The sequence below is a fragment of the Setaria italica genome, chromosome VII (assembly GCF_000263155.2).
Source record: "Setaria italica strain Yugu1 chromosome VII, Setaria_italica_v2.0, whole genome shotgun sequence".
In the NCBI taxonomy this organism is placed as follows: domain Eukaryota; kingdom Viridiplantae; phylum Streptophyta; class Magnoliopsida; order Poales; family Poaceae; genus Setaria; species Setaria italica.
In genome coordinates this window covers 1,343,532-1,359,422 of record NC_028456.1, presented here as the reverse complement: position 1 = coordinate 1,359,422, position 15,891 = coordinate 1,343,532, and the positions used below count along the sequence as shown (strand labels likewise).

The 15,891-nt window shown below is 50.5% G+C and overlaps 1 protein-coding gene across 1 annotated transcript; it reads right to left on the bottom strand.

Moving 5' to 3' along the window:
- Positions 1-12,417: 12,417 nt before the first annotated feature.
- LOC101779408 (glyoxylate/hydroxypyruvate reductase HPR3) lies at positions 12,418-14,194 on the bottom strand. Its single transcript, XM_004974932.3, has 2 exons — positions 13,620-14,194; positions 12,418-13,216 (listed from the first exon to the last, which is right to left on the bottom strand). The coding sequence occupies exons 1-2, from the start codon at positions 14,166-14,168 to the stop codon at positions 12,692-12,694; spliced, it is 1,074 nt and encodes a 357-aa protein (XP_004974989.1). The 5' UTR covers positions 14,169-14,194; the 3' UTR covers positions 12,418-12,691.
- Between the last annotated feature and the right edge of the window lie 1,697 nt (positions 14,195-15,891).

The following is a 15,891-nucleotide window of genomic DNA, read 5'->3' as shown; positions in this document are numbered from 1 at the left end:
ACATAGGCTTTTACCAACAACTTCGCTGGCTCCATGGCTCGACCAGGCAACAAGATCGACTTAAGACAAATTAGGCAGAAAGAGGGCGAGACCCTGCGCGACTATCTGTGACAGTTCTTCGAAAAGAAGGCTACTATAGTGGACATCTCCGAAGCAGACGTTATTGAGTGCTTCCAAAATGGACTCTATGATTGACGAACATACCAAGACTTCGGTCGCCGACAACCAGCCGATGTCAAAGAACTCAAACTCATGGTGCAACAGTGGGCCGATGAAGAAGACAAAGAACGGGAATGGTTCGGTTCCCACCGTAACCGCGGACGCGACAACATCCACAACAATGAAACAGATAAAACTCGGCATAACGAGGCTCGGAACTCCTACCCAGGTAACCACAATCGCAAAAGGAAACCTGACAACACTGTTGCCGCCATGACCAGCTCCGGAAAAAAGGGACATCGCAGAAATGACGACGGACCAACCTTCACGGAGCTACTCAAAAAGCAGTGCCCATGGCACCCGACTAGCAAGCACTCTGCATTAGACTGTTACAGCATGCGCCGAGTCATGCAAGACTTACCCGCACCACCAACTCCTGAAGAGTATGCCAAAAACAGAGATAAGGGTAAAAACAAAGCCTGCAACGACGAAGATGAGGACGGCGATTTCCAACCAGCTTCAAAAACCGTCAATGTCATTTTTGGCGGCATTCCTGGCACTGCATCCAAGCGAACTAACAAACTCGTACTCAGGGAGATCATGGCCATCGAGCTGACGGACCCCACACCGCTAAAGTGGTCGGAAGTTCCAATTTCTTTCAGCAGAAAAGATCAATGGACAAAATTTTTAGAACCAGGCCATTTTCCACTAGTCTTGGATCCAGTCGTGGTAGGTTCAAAGTTAACCAAAGTACTCATCGACGGCGGGAGCGGTCTCAACGTCATTTTCACCAAAATATTAAGGAAAATGTGCCTCGACATCACTGAAATGCTTACCCCAACGGATTCCCTTTTCTACGGCATTGTGCCCGGAAACGCGGCAATACCACTGGGATAAGTTGTCCTTCCAGCCACCTTCGGAACTAAGGAACATTACCGCACCGAGTACATCAGATTCGAGGTCGCCGACTTCGAAACATCTTATCACGCCATACTCGGATGGCCAGCACTAGCCAAGTTTATGGCCATACCACATTATGTCTACCTGGTACTCAAAATGCCAGGTCCCAAAGGAGAGCTCACGCTACGAGGAGATCTCCAGAGATCCTACGAATGCGACACCGAGGTTGTGGAAATTGCTGCAACTACTCAATCTCCTAGTCCCATGCAGCAATTCTTCACCGCCTCAAAAAAGCTTCATCCAACTGAACTTGAGATCCCGAAAACCAAGTCGGGTTCCACGAAGGTGAAACCTGCCAGTGAGCAAGACTTCAAGTCAATAGACCTCCAGACCGGTGATCCTTCCAAGACAGCCCTGATCAGAACAGGGCTAGATCCTAAATAGGAATTCGCGCTCGTCAGTTTCTTTCGGGCTAACCATGATATCTTCGCTTGGAAACCGGCTGACATGCCAGGTGTGCCCAAGGAACTGATCGAGCATTCCCTCAACATCGATCCCAAAGCTACTCCAAAACGGCAACGACTACGCCGGTTCGCTCAGGACAGACGAGAAGCAATCAAAAAAGAGTTAGCCAAGCTACTCACGGCAGGATTCATCAAGAAAGTTTTCCATCCTGACTGGCTCGCCAATCCTGTGCTTGTTCGTAAGAAAAACAACGAATGGAGAATGTGTGTCGACTACACCGACCTCAACAAACACTGCCCGAAAGATCCTTTTGGGTTACCCAGGATTGATCAAGTGGTTGACTCCACCACCGGGAGCGCCTTGCTATGCTTCCTCGATTTCTACTCTGGCTATCATCAGATAAGACTCAAAGAGGAAGATCAAGCCAAAACAGCGTTCATCACGCCCTTTGGAGCTTTCTGCTACAAAACAATGTCCTTCGGACTAAAGAACGCAGGAGCGACTTATCAAAGGGCCATATAGATGTGCTTTGAAAAACAACTTCATCGCAATGTCAAAGCTTTGAAACAACAACTGGGAGGAACTCATTGCTGACTTGGAGGAAACTTTCTCCAGTCTCCGCGCTTTCCGATGGAAACTCAATCCTACTAAGTGCATCTTTGGAGTACCTTCCGGCAAACTACTCGGGTTCATCATTAGCCATCGCGGCATTGAGGCCAACCCAGAGAAGATATCCACCATCACAAACATGCAGGCACCAGCCAGCATTAAGGATGCGCAGAAACTCACCGGCTGCATGGCCGCTCTCAACCGGTTCATCTCGAGACTTGGAGAATGGGGACTACCCTTCTTCAAGCTTCTCAAACGCCAGGACAAGTTCAAATGGACGGAAGAGGCAGAGAGGGCATTTACACAACTCAAAGACTTTCTGTCAAAGCCTCGTGTACTCACCGCTCCCTCGCCGAACGAAGACTTGCTCCTATACATCTCCGCTACTACTCATGTCGTCAGCACGGCAATAGTAGTCGAACGGTCTGAACCGGGCCACGCTTACAAGGTCCAACGACCTGTCTACTTCGTCAGCGAAGTACTCTCGGACTCCAAAACTCGGTATTCACCGGTACAAAAGCTATTATATGCTATTTTGCTCACCTCTCGGAAGCTGCGCCATTATTTCCAAGAGCACAACATCACAATCATCTCCGACTTCCCGCTCAGCGAAATTCTCCATAACAGAGATGCCATGGGTTGAATCTCCAAATGGGTAGTCGAACTCGGTGCTCTCACTTTAAACTTCAAGCCAAGGACAGCCATCAAGTCACAGGCTTTGGTCGACTTCATAGCTGAGTGGACTGAAAATGAAGTTCCGACACCAGTCGAACGACCAAAACATTAGGTAATGTACTTCGACGGTTCCCTCAAACTTGAAGGGGCCGGCGCAGGTGTCTTACTCATCTCCCCCAAGGGAGACCAGCTCAAGTACGTGCTGCAGATATTCTGGGAAGCATCTAATAACGAAGCCGAGTACGAAGCACTGCTACATGGCCTTCACCTCACAATCTCCCTCGGCATCAAATGACTACTGGTGTATGGCGACTCCCTAGTCGTCATAAACCAGGTCAATGATGAGTGGGACCCAAACAAGGACAACATGGATGCTTATTGCAAAGAAGTCCGTAAACTGGAAAACAAATTCTCCAGCTTGGAGTTCCATGACATCGTCCGCGACAACAACATTGCCACCGACGTTTTATCCAAAATGGGCTCAACTCATACAGAAGTTCCAGCAGGAATTTTTGTACACGAACTACGCAAGCCGTCCATACCTGAAAAGGTCACACCGCCAGTAGTCCCGACTACTGATGTCTCCCGAGAGATCATGATGATAGAAGTCGACTGGAGGACACCTGTCATTGACTACATCAAAGATCACCAGCTACCATCCGACAGGAATAAAGCTGAGCAAATCTCCCGATGCGCAAAGAATTACGTTCTAGTCGGCGACAAACTCTACAGGAAGGGTGCATCATCTGGAGTACTCATGAAGTGCATCACCAGAGAAGATGGCCAAGAAATCCTAGAAGAGATTCACAGAGGAATCTGCGACAACCACGCCTCTTCGGGGACACTAGTTGGCAAGGCTTTCAGAGCAGGCTTCTACTGGCCAATGGCTCTAGCCGACGCCAAGCAACTAGTCCAGAAATGCAAAGGTTGTCAATTCTTCACAAACACAGCAACATGTGCCGGCTTACAAGCTAGTCACAATACCTCCAACATGGCCATTTGCCTGCTGGGGGCTCGACATGATTGGTCCGTTACCAACTGCGCCAGGAGGATTCAACAGAGTACTCGTGGCAATCGACAAGTTCACCAAATGGATCGAGGTCAAACCGGTCACTTGCCCCAAGGCAGACCGAATCCTCGACTTCTTGGATGAAATCGTACACCGCTATGGTTTTCCCAACAGGATTATCACAGACCTCGGGTCAAACTTCAATAATCACGACTTTTGGGAATATTGCGAGAATAGCGGCATCGACGTCCGCTATGTCTCGGTTGCTCATCCACGAGCCAACGGTCAAGTCGAGCGTGCTAATGGCATGATACTCGATGCTCGGAAGAAACGACTACATGACATCGGCAACACCAAAGGCGGCCGATGGCTCAAAGAGTTACCCAATGCCTTGTGGGGCCTACGTACCCAACCATGCAAGACTACGGGACTATCACCCTATTTTCTGGTATATGGCTCGGAAGCCATACTACCCGCCGACATCATGTGGCAATCACCATCCATTGAACAATATGACGAAGAGCTTGCAATAGAAACGCGGCGCACGGATATAGACAGTTTGGAAGAAACAAGATGCGCAGCACTAGTGCAATCTGCCAGATATCTTGATGGTTTAAGGCGTTATCACGACTGCAACGTCAAGGAAAGATCTTTCAACTCGGGCGATATGGTCCTTAAGCGTATCCAAGATACATCAGGATTGCATAAACTCAATTCACCGTGGGAAGGTCCTTACATCGTATCGAAGGTTACCGGACCCGGATCTTACAGACTCCAAGAGCTCTCAGGAGAACAGGTGCCAAACTCCTGGAATATAGAACACCTCTGTCGCTACTACCCATAGCAGCACTTGAGTACTCACTTCAAGGCAACTACTCGGAACAACTACCCGACTACTGACTTCAAGGGGTGTTAGCTTCGACGAGCCATCAGTACAACAAGGATCTTTGCCCTGATACAAAATCTTCATATCAATCTTTACTGAAACAAGAGTACATCAAGTTACATACGAGTACAAGGACTCGGCTTACACGAAGACTACAAGCAACTGCCTCCTGGCGGGCTGCATTTAAGCCTCAGGCTTTTACTATATCACAAGGCCACTTAGGTCTGCCGACCGTAGGAAGGGCCCACACGCAAGGAAGCTGCGCAAAATACAGCCACGCCCAGGTACCCTACCCAAGGCACTGCCAGGTACTCCATCACCGCCATCACCTGGACAGCGGCAACGCCAAATCCGGCAAGACGCGCCTAGAGGGAACCAAGGCTGCTCTTTTGCTAGCCTTGCGAAGCCCATCTCCTCTACGGCCGCACCTCCACCTCTTTCAGAGCGGGATGAAGACCGCGGCACTCGTCACCCATCACTCGCGAGTTCCAGCGCGTACTCCACTGGATCACGAGCTGCAAGATGAGGTGTGCGAGGGAACCTCCTACGAGGATTCTTCTAGCATCGCGGCTATCCCTACGAGCGTAGGAGTCTGTGGAGCGAAGGTGGTCTCAATCTATGAGGAATCTTCTAGCACCGGTGCACTCTTCGATGGCTCTCTACACTCAAACAGAAGCAACCGCAGGCAATCCATCACTACTCAGGAGCTTGAGTTGGTTCGCCCACCAGATGGCCCTATTTATAGCCAAAAGCTCCAACTACCACCTGCTCAAGAGTTACTATGCACCCGTGATCAATGAGTCTGATGACTCCTAACTCTGCCCATGTGACCGCACTCATGCCGCAACGGACAAAGGAGCACAGTGCACCCGTGCATCCGCAAAGGACAAAAGAGCATAGTACACCCGTACATCCACAAAGGACAGATGAGTACAGTACACCCGTGTCCCTCAGAAGACGAGTACTCAAACAACATTACGACTACTCGACACTCGGGACTACTACAAGCCAAGCATGGCCTAGATGTCGGGGGCTTCGACTACTCCGACCTCAAGGTCGGGCGAGGCGGAGTTTTCACCCTCAACGAGGTCAGGCTTAGCCGACCCCTAAACTCAAAGTCGGATGAGGCGGAGTTCCACCCGCGAAGGGTCGGGCGCATCCGACCCCGGGACCAAGGGTCGGGCGAGGTGGAGTTTTCACCCTCGAAGGGGTCACGCTTAGCCAACCCCAAAACTCAAGGTCGAGCGAGACGAATCCCCCTTCCAGAGGGTCGGGCCCTGCCGAGTTGCAATACTTCAGGATTTGACACAATGGAGTAAAAACTATTCTTCGCAAGACAACGACAACAAATCCAAAGGCTCAGAATTTCAAAATATCAATGTACTCGAATACAAGAGTATACAAACATCTCAAAACTCTTCTAAGGAGACAAACTCCGACATCTTGGATGCAATAGGCTCCGCATCCTCGAGGTACTGCGCATAGGCCTCCTCTGTGCAGTTGTGAGCCACGCCATCCCTAGCTGCCGCCAAGTCTATCCTCGGGTAGTAGGACTTTACAACCGCAAGAACCTGTTTGCAAACAGTCTTGCAAAGTCCTGCCACTTTACTCGGGGAAGCTCTTAGTCGCTCTACTAGCGATTGCGGTCCTGCACCTTCTTCCATGGGGGCTATGGCATTCACAAAGTCTTCGGCCGCTCCAGACAGCTCTCGAAGTTCGCCCCGAAGTGTTCCCAAGGTCTGGGCATGATCTCTGCATGCCACCATGGCCATGGCAAGCATCACGCCATTCTGCATCTTTCGGTCCCGCTGATGCTCGCAAGCAGCCTGTGCTTCCATGAGCGCGGCCCGAAGATGTTCGGCTTCATCTGCCACTCGGTCATGAGCGTTCCTCCAATTGATAACTTGGCTCCTTGCAGCCGCTTCCTGCTTCTTGAGCTCTACAAAGCAAAGAACTCAGGCCACAGCCAACTACAGTTGGACACGCCCAAAGTAGTCGCAATGCTTACCTTGATACTTCTTGTTCAAGGACTTGTAGCGGCTCTCCAGTTTCTCCTGCAGAACGGCATGATCCACGCGTTCCACGGCAAAGGACTTTGCCCCGACTTCATGCACCCGAAGAGCTTCTGTTAGTCGGGCACATTCCTACTCCAACTGATGGCTTCTTTCCTAAAAACATCCAAGTAAGGTATGGTGAGTTTTAAGCCTCATGACTACTCGGGTCACACAATAACATCAACAAAATCTACCTGGAAGCTCCAGAAAACATCAATGGCCCTCTGGAACTCCACGTCAGAAGGCACACTGAGTACTGGCCTTTGGGTACTCTCCACAAGATGAGGAATCGTACCCAGAGCAGCACCTACAACATTTACCATGTCAGCTATCGACTACGACTACAATAAACAGACTACAGGCACTTACCTGGAGTAGTCGCTTGTTTGGCTTTTCCAACATCTACTACGGCCAGCGATCCGCCAGTAGATGATGACAAAGCAGCGCCTCCTGAGCCCGACGCAGCGGCGGGAACCTCCACCGAATGAATTACGTCTTGCAGCATTGACATAGTAGCTCCAAGATGGCCGGCGTCAACCTCAGGTACCTCTTCAACAATGAAGTCCTCCAGAGGAATAGATGTTGTAGTCAAGGGATCCGGCACTACCCCTGTCTCTACAGGGATAGTTTCCTCTGCATCTCTGCACCACAAAAGTGTTACTACATGATTCCAAGACAATTCAACGACATTCAAAAAGAAAAGAAGGCTCACCGGGTTGAACGGGGCGGCAGTCGCACACGCTTCTTCTCGGCGACAGGCGGCTGAGTAATCGGAGCCGCGGGAACAGCCGCCGGCACCGTCTTCTCACCAAGACCTACAAAACCGAAGTCAAGCCTACAATACTACTCAAATGAATACAATCGGAAGGGACAACGCTTACCACTGGCAATCACATTGGACAGCAAGGTACCAGTAGCAAATACTGGTGACACCTCTTTCGCTGTACCCGCTACTCCAGCAGGCAGCCCCAGGACCGCCTGGTCAGCAATGGGCGGCATGGTAGCCGACGGAGTTGGCGCGGTTAATTCAGGGGCTACCATAGTTTCTGTTGATGGCACCCTCTCCGGTATCGTGTCAACAGCCGCATCACCGACTTCAGGGTCGGACACGGCCATTTCTTCAGAAACAGCTTCATCTACAACCTTTACGAACCAAAAACAAGATTCACCACATCAATAACGAATTTCAAGTTCATCAGTAATACACAAGTTACCGACTACATACCTTGGTACCCCGAGACTTCTCAGGGGTTGAAGCAGACTTAGCCGCAGGCATCTTGTGGGCTACTCTACGTCTCTTAACAGGAGGAGAAGGCTCATCCTCTGACTCCTCGACGACAGCTTCCGACTCTTCTTCCGACTGCACCAAGTAGCCGGCAAGAACTTGGGACTTCAAACAACAAATCGGTGTCAGCAACAAGAATCACAAGTCAAAGAAGAACAAGTCAGGAGGAAAATACTTACCACTTCTGGCTCGTACCAGGTGTCATACTGACGAAGGGTCGCAGGGATTACTGGTACTCCCTGATAGTTCCTAAAAAACTTGGCCAGCAGCGCCTCTACGTCATCATCAGATATGTCCTCATCATACATACGCGATGGATCCTTCAGACCTCCGTACTCACTTCCCGAGTGAGCACGTTTTTGAAGTGGCTGGACCCTTCTCTTCAGAAAGCTGGCCGCCACGTTGATCCCAGTCAAACCAAGTACTTTCAACTCGGTAATCTACTGCATCAGGTGATCGAGCTCTGGGGTGTCCTCGGGCTCGCTTACCTAGTTTTCCGCATGCTTGGGCGCGTTACCAGTCACCACGAGCAAGCGAGGATCATGGTTCCCGATGTAGAACCACCTTTTCTTCCAATCCCCATGGGAGTCGGTCAGATTATACTCAATATACGCATTCGAGTTCCTAAGTTGGAACCCGGCGCCTCCAAAGACTTCCGTCCGCTGGGCACTTGGCTGAGGCTTGCAACGGAACAACTTCCTAAACAACTCGAGACTTGAAGGTACTCCCAGATAAACTTCGCACAGATGTACAAATATAGACATGTGCAGTACACCATTGGGATTCAAGTGGACGAGCTAAAGATTGTAGTACTCGAGAATACCTCTGAAGAAGTCGGAGGTGGGCACCGCCAGTCCCCTTTCCACAAAATGAGCAAGCATCACCGTCTCGGTAGGATGTTCCTCAAACTGCCATGCATTGGGAAACGCGGGGCGCCACTCAAGGATCTCTTTCGGCTGAAGGAGCTTGGCATCAACTAGTGCTTGAACAGCTTCTTCCTTCATCACCGAGTGTTGCCAAGTCACCCCAGGTGGCGGCGGCGCAGTTTGGTCCGTCCGCCCCACTTTCGGCGCCGGCAGCACCAACTCTTTCCCCTTCTTGGATTTGACCTTGCCCGTCACCGGAGCCTTGCCTTGGATCTTCTCGAGTTTCTTGCCCATCTTCTTGGTGCGCATTCGATGGACTCAACCTCAAGATAAGAGGGGGCTCACACTCGGATCTTTCTCCAAAAAGCGGGGCTATGGCGGCGGCGGCGGTTTTCACGGAAGCAAAATGCAGAGTGGAGGAGCAGAGGAAAAAGAAGAACAAATCTAATGCCCGTGCGGCGTAACAGCAACCGAAAAGGGGTTTTCCAGATTTATCTCCGCCAGCTCCGGTTTCGACGCGTCAGTTACGCAACGGACAGATTAATCACGTATTAATCGCCTTAAACACCCAACGGCTACTCTATTCAACGGACTGCTGACCACTTCAACGACAGGAATCGCCTAAGTGCTCGGGGGCTGCGGGTACCGTACCCGTTGGTTAGTTTTTTCTTTTTCAAGATCTCCAAAGGTAAAATGGACAAAAGCTGGTTTGACCCTAAGCCTAACTCTTCGACTCAACCTAAGGCTCGGGGCTACTCCATATGGAGTGCAATTGACATCGCACTACCATATAAAAATTACTCAAGACGGAAACAACTCAGAGAAGCAAAAAGAGTACCTTCCAGCCATGCGACAGTACTCGTGCACTTCAATCCACAGCCTCTATGACCGAGCTACTCGGATGGTGCCTGCAGTACCCAAGACTGTGGCGCACGACTACAAAGTACTCGGGGGCTTGTCGGGCATACACCCTAGGTCCACGAGTAGGCCTTGGACGGCCCACCAAGGGACGTACTCGGACAAGATCAGAACAAGGATAGGCATATCCTTCTCGGACTAGTCTTGTATGTTTATAGAAAACTACTCGGGCCAATACCGAGTAGAACTCTGTAATAGTACCCGACTAGGACTCAGACTTGTAACCCTGCCCTCCCGGGTATATAAGGCCGGGCAGGGACCCCCCTCAAAACAGAATCCTCAGGACCAGAACATACATCAATACAAACCAACACACAGGACGTAGGGTATTACGCGATCTAGCGGCCCGAACCTGTCTAAATCGTGTTCCTTGCGTCACCATTGATTCCTTGATTCTCGACGACCCTTACCGCATAAAAGACCACCTAGGGTACCTCCTAGGCGGGTTGCCGGTCTAAAACACCGACACTCCCGGGAATGAAGGTGCGGCCGTCGTGGGCGAGGGGGAAAGCCATCCAAAGAGGGATGATGATCACGCAGCAGGCCCTACCTAGCGCGCCAACTGTCGATGTTTAGTAGCGTCAACTAGTGAAGATTTGCCACGTGAATCCTTGGATAGGTTAGCTTACGAGACACGGGAGGTTTATACTAGTTCAAGCAACTTGCCCTACATCCAGTTCATGATGTGGATTCTTTATTCCTGGGTTCGGAAGCTCAAGTCTGTAGTAGGGTGTTACAAACGGTGCGTATGTGTGTGTGTGTTCTACTTGGGGGTCGAATCCCCTTCTCGTCCCCTATGCCCTTATATACACGGCCCATGGGGAGGGTCACATTGCCAATCGTCGTGGATCTACTACGCAGTCGGGCGCCTCCCCTTGGCTGGCCGTGGTGGGTCCCGCCCTTCAGTCGGGGCGTCTCCTGGCTCTATCTCCATGGAAACCTTCCGTGGGGGTTGTACCCAAACCACCTTGGTTATCGAGCCCAGCCCCTACACGTATCCAGAAGCAGCGCCTACCCCAGTCACATCGCCTAACGCCGTCATCATGTCGAACGGGGAATTGGCGTGCCTGAGTTAGCACTACAGTGTTGTTTCTGACTGGAGATTTTTCGTCCGGACGTGGTTGTCCTACCTTCCTGGGCATGGAAAATGGTGCACTCGACTGGCTGGCCTGCGCCCCCTTGCCTCAGCCCACGTGGGCGTGTCTGCGTCCGTCCCATCGGGCAGAACTAGCTACGCCTTGGGGCCATGATAGGCTTGGCCGATCATTACGTCTAGGCTTCTGTGGGATGTCTTGGGCCAAGTCGTCGGCCTTTTCTTTTCGAGGCCTGGGCCTCCGCCTCGGGTACTGCTGGTCAGTCGGGCGATGAGGGGGCAGCCCCTTATCTGGCCCTGTTTGCTTTGACCCGTGGTCTTCTTTGCTTAAATTAGCCGATGTTTTAGGTCTGGATATCCGTCACGTGCCACTTAACCTTTTTATCCGCCACCTAACAGGAATTGCATAGGATGGATATGAAATCTGGCATATGTGGAGACCTAAAAATTTTGATGGCATATGAGGAACCATTATAATTTCCAGTAGCATTGAGAGAATTTACTTATTATTTTTAGGCCCCCAAAAGAAGTTGGATTTTGCGAAAGGGCCTCTAACCTAGGGGTTAGAGTACCTGAGTAGCATCCAGCAGGCTCGGATTTAACTTCCCGTGAGAGCGAATTAAACAGGTCTGGAATAAAAAGTATAAAAATAGGTGGGGCTTTCCCCTGCTAACTTCGGTTAAAAAAAAGTTGGATTTCTCTCACGCTTTATTTTGGTTTATGGGTTAGTATATAGGATGGGGAGCTATTTTTAGCTATTAGCTCTAGCAAATAGTATTGCCACTGAGGGCGATAGCGCTTATATAGTTTGCATAGCGAAAGATTGACATATTGCTTCACGATGGAGATCCAAATTAGCTCTCTCTTGTGCAGCAAGTGCATACTAAATGATGATATAAATGAAATTATTCCAAGAAATTACATTTTATCTATTTAGTTTAAATACTCTTTACATGTTGTGGTATATTAAGTAAAGCAATAATTAATAGGTGAGACTCTTTGAAATGATCAAGTTATGATGAAATATTGTTAAAAATTCGAGTTGGATCGATATCGTAGAGGTACTCAAGTTTACAAAAGTAAATTAATTTTAGCAAAACCACAACCTTTAATATGCATTATTCTTCAAAAGCTGATAAATTCATTATTCTAAGATCCAATTCTATGATTTGATCTTATCATGCAAACAATGATCCTACATAGGCTCCCAACCCGAACGACCTTGCCAGTAGTATACCATGCATCCAGAACAATGATCCGAAGGAGTTCTTGGATCATTATCCAGATGTGACTATTGATCAAGACCTATAATTTAACTGGACTGCGTTTACATTCTAAGCCATCTTCCTTCCAAGATACCTATTACATCCACAATTTCTTCTTTTTTTCTTGTAAAAGGAAACTATTGATCTACAACGTTACCCAAGCTCAAGTCAGTACAATTGAAACGAAAAGGTTTATGTGAGCTAGAAATAATTCGTGTAATGAACAGATGATGTGTGAAATAATTTGCTTTATTATAAAGGACCCATACTGCCTTCAAGTAAAACTGTCACCGCAAAGAAGAGACTACTCTGGCATGGAGTATGCTTTTTTTTTCATTTCTTTTACTTTTTTAGCCCCCACCAAGTAATCCTTTTTTGTTTTTCTTTCCAGTACAGAATAAAGAGATGCATTCTGAAATCCCATGCCACACATTTGAAAAAGATACAATCAAATTGTATTCCAACATCCTGCTATCGAATAATCGATCGAGCTGCAACGTGACCTTACTACCAGGGAAGCACCTGCCTGAGCAACGGCTTCCCAGAGAAGAAGGCTTCAAGGCTACCGATTGTGGTGTCCCACAAGTCAGACCTGGACTCTGATGTGAAAACCGCAACATGGGACGTCATTACCACATTGTCCATGGAGAAGAGCTCTGCTGGCACCTTGGGTTCATTCTCAAAGACATCAAGCCCAGCTCCTGCAATCCTTCCCTCTTTCAGCGCCCTGATCAACTCTGCCTCGTCGACGTTTGCTCCTCGACCGATGTTTATGATGATCCCATCCTTTCCCAGGGCCTCTAGAACATCCTTGTTGACAATATGCCGTGTGTCCTTGTTCAATGCACATGCCACAACAAGCACATCTGATTCTAAAGCGAGATCATGAACATTAAAGAAGTATTTGTAGGGGACTGAATCCCTTGGTCTTCTGGAGTTGTAGTGGATGATACAACCAAATGCTTCAAGCCTCTTTGCAATCAGTGAACCAATGTTCCCCAATCCAATGATGCCAACACGCTTGCCGCCTAGCTGAAAGCATCAAAGTAAGAATGTGTTACTGCAGAGTTATTGGACTGGAAGTTGGGAACACTACATGAACTCCACAAGGTTAAAGCTGCACGCGAACTTGAATCAGCGGCAATGGATGGCATAAAATGTTTAAAGGATCCTGCTGTGATGTTAAGCCTGTTAATTCAAGAGTATAACCAATCTAAGGGTCAATCCAACTACATAAATCTTCATCCTTTCATGATAAACAAGTTCGTGCTTGAATAATACTTCCGGCGTTCTGTCAAACATTTTAACCCAAAATTTTCCAGGGTGGGTGTGCAGATCTCTTCAAATTTTGTACCACTTGATTATAAAGAAATGATAAGATCAGTTCAAGACGCTAATAAGGAAAGTATGACTCCATTCAAGAAAAGATCCGGACCTTGGTGCCGAGGGGGTAGTCCCCCTGCGCCGGCCAGAGGCCGCTGCGGACGAACCGCTCGGCCGCCGAGACGCGCCTCAGCACGTCGATGATCATGCCGACAGCGTGGTCGGCGACGTCGGTGGAGTAGACCGTGCCGGAGTTGGCAACGGCGACGCCGCGGCGCGCGCACTCGGCGAGGTCGATGTGGTCAACGCCGGCGCCGGTGCTGAAGACGAATCCGAGGGACGGGACGGCGTCGAGGAGCGCGGCGTCAACGCGGGCGGCGGCGCCTCCCATGACGACCGCGGCGCGGGGCGGGTCCGGCAAGGCCGCGGCGCCGGCGAGAAAAGCAGGGAGGGGCTCGCCCGACACGAAGAAGTCGAGGACGCGGTAGCGCTGGCGCAGCGCGGCGTCGAAGTCGTCGTCCATGCGGAGCCGGAAGAAGAGGAGGGCCGGGAGGAGAGGGGCCGGCTCCTCGCCGGACGCCGCGGAGGATGCCATGGCTGGTTCGGGTTGACAGTGACAGAGAGGTGGAAGCCTCGAGGCCACACCGAGTTGGGAGCCCATGTCAGCTGCAGCAACAAGGTGTTTGGATACCAGGGCAAAAGCATAGTCCTGTCGCATCAGAATTTGATGCTAATTAGGATGCTAATTATAAAACTAATTGCAGAATTCCTAAGCTAATTCGCGTGATGAATTTTTTAAGCCTAATTAATCCATCATTAGCAAATAGTTAAGCCTAATTAATCCATCATTAGCAAATAGTTATTGTAGCACCACATTGTCAAATCATGGACTAATTAGGCTTAATAGAGTCGTCTCACAAATTAGACTCCAGTATTTCGTTGGAAACTGCTACCTATCGTAGAGCTAGATCCCTCTAGCAGAGCTCCGAAAGGTGCTTCTCTACCAGCTTCGGCTTCGACCAAAGAAGCCCGAAGCTTCGACCAAAGAAACCCCCAAATCCCGCTGAGAGGAGTGGTCCAAGATTCGATTTTCAATCTTTTTGCAAGGAGATTCTTACAGAGTTTCCTATCTTTCTTGTATGGAGATTCCTACAAAATTTCTTATTGTGACGACCGGCCCCAAATCTTTCATGTTAATCGTATCCTAGCCCTGATCATCTGCCTTGTTCTGCCGCGCCTGAGTGCTCAACCTTCCGACCGGCCCCGACCCCTGAGACCCGACCCCTCCCCGCTTGCTTCGGTTCCGACCCCGCCAAACCAGCCCACCGTCGGATCTTCTAAGTCCTTCCCAAACGCTGTTCTACCCGCCCGGTGGACCCGCGAGATCTTTTCCCCAGATCTTCCGCGACCGGAGCACTCGAGTTGCATGCCCGCTTCAGGGTCTCCCCGCCGCGTGGCTCATCTTCTCCGACGCCCGCCGCTCAGTTTTGTCTCTAGCTCGCGACCAAATGGATCCTCGCGCCCCCTTCCCCAATGACGGCGGAAGCCCCTCTGCAACCTTTCTGCAGCGCCTCGCCTCCCGCGCCCATCATCACACCGCCAGATCCCAGCCGCAGAGCCCGATGTCGCCCGTCTTTTCCGTCACTTCGACCTCAGTCGCGCCGCCTGGTCTCCGCTACACGACGATTCCTCCATCGCCTACCCTGGCCACGGCAGCGACAGCTCCTTTCCCCCGCCCTGCCAGAAGCTGCCCGACAATCTGTTGCTCCGCGCTCGCCCATGCGCCCGCGACTGCATGTCTTTTCACCTGTGCGCCCTCGATTCTAGCGCCGTTTAACCAGTCGATTCTATCAAATCCTCCACACGACGACGCCCGCCTCCACCAAATCTCAACCACTAGCATACCCGCTCCTGCGCCGCCCTGACGACAGAACCCAATGACCGCTGGCGTCATCCCCGAGTCCTGCACCACCGCCCTCTTCACTCAATCACCGCCCCGGCAGAGCACTCCATTGCCTCTCCCCGGTCTTCGCGCCGCTCCTCTTCTCTCTCCCCCGCCGCTTCCCTTCCCCGTTCCAGCAGCTATATAAAGGAATGCGCAAGCCCGCAGGAGTTCCCTCCGCCATTGTTGCCTTCAGCCATTCTCTTGCTCCCTGCTCAAGCTCCTAGCGCCGTCCGCTAAGCTCTTGAGGGACTCTCCCCTCAACTTCCCTCAGTTTTCCCCAAGCCACCCAGCCGCTTCCTCCTCCGTGCTGCGTAAAAGCTCTCTTGTGATCTGCAAGAAGCACCGCCGCCACCGGAGTACTGCCGGTCTTAGCCGTTGTTCAAAGCCTTAGTCCCTCCGCCCAAGTCTGCTTCTTCCCGACCCCAAACCTTCCTTGTAG

Coding starts and splice junctions, on each gene's coding strand:
- LOC101779408 (XM_004974932.3), bottom strand. CDS start 14,168: ATGGGCTCCCAACTCGGTGTGGCCTCGAGGCTTCCACCTCTCTGTCAC. Junction 13,217..13,619: donor ACTACCCCCTCGGCACCAAG/GTCCGGATCTTT, acceptor TGATGCTTTCAG/CTAGGCGGCAAGCGTGTTGG.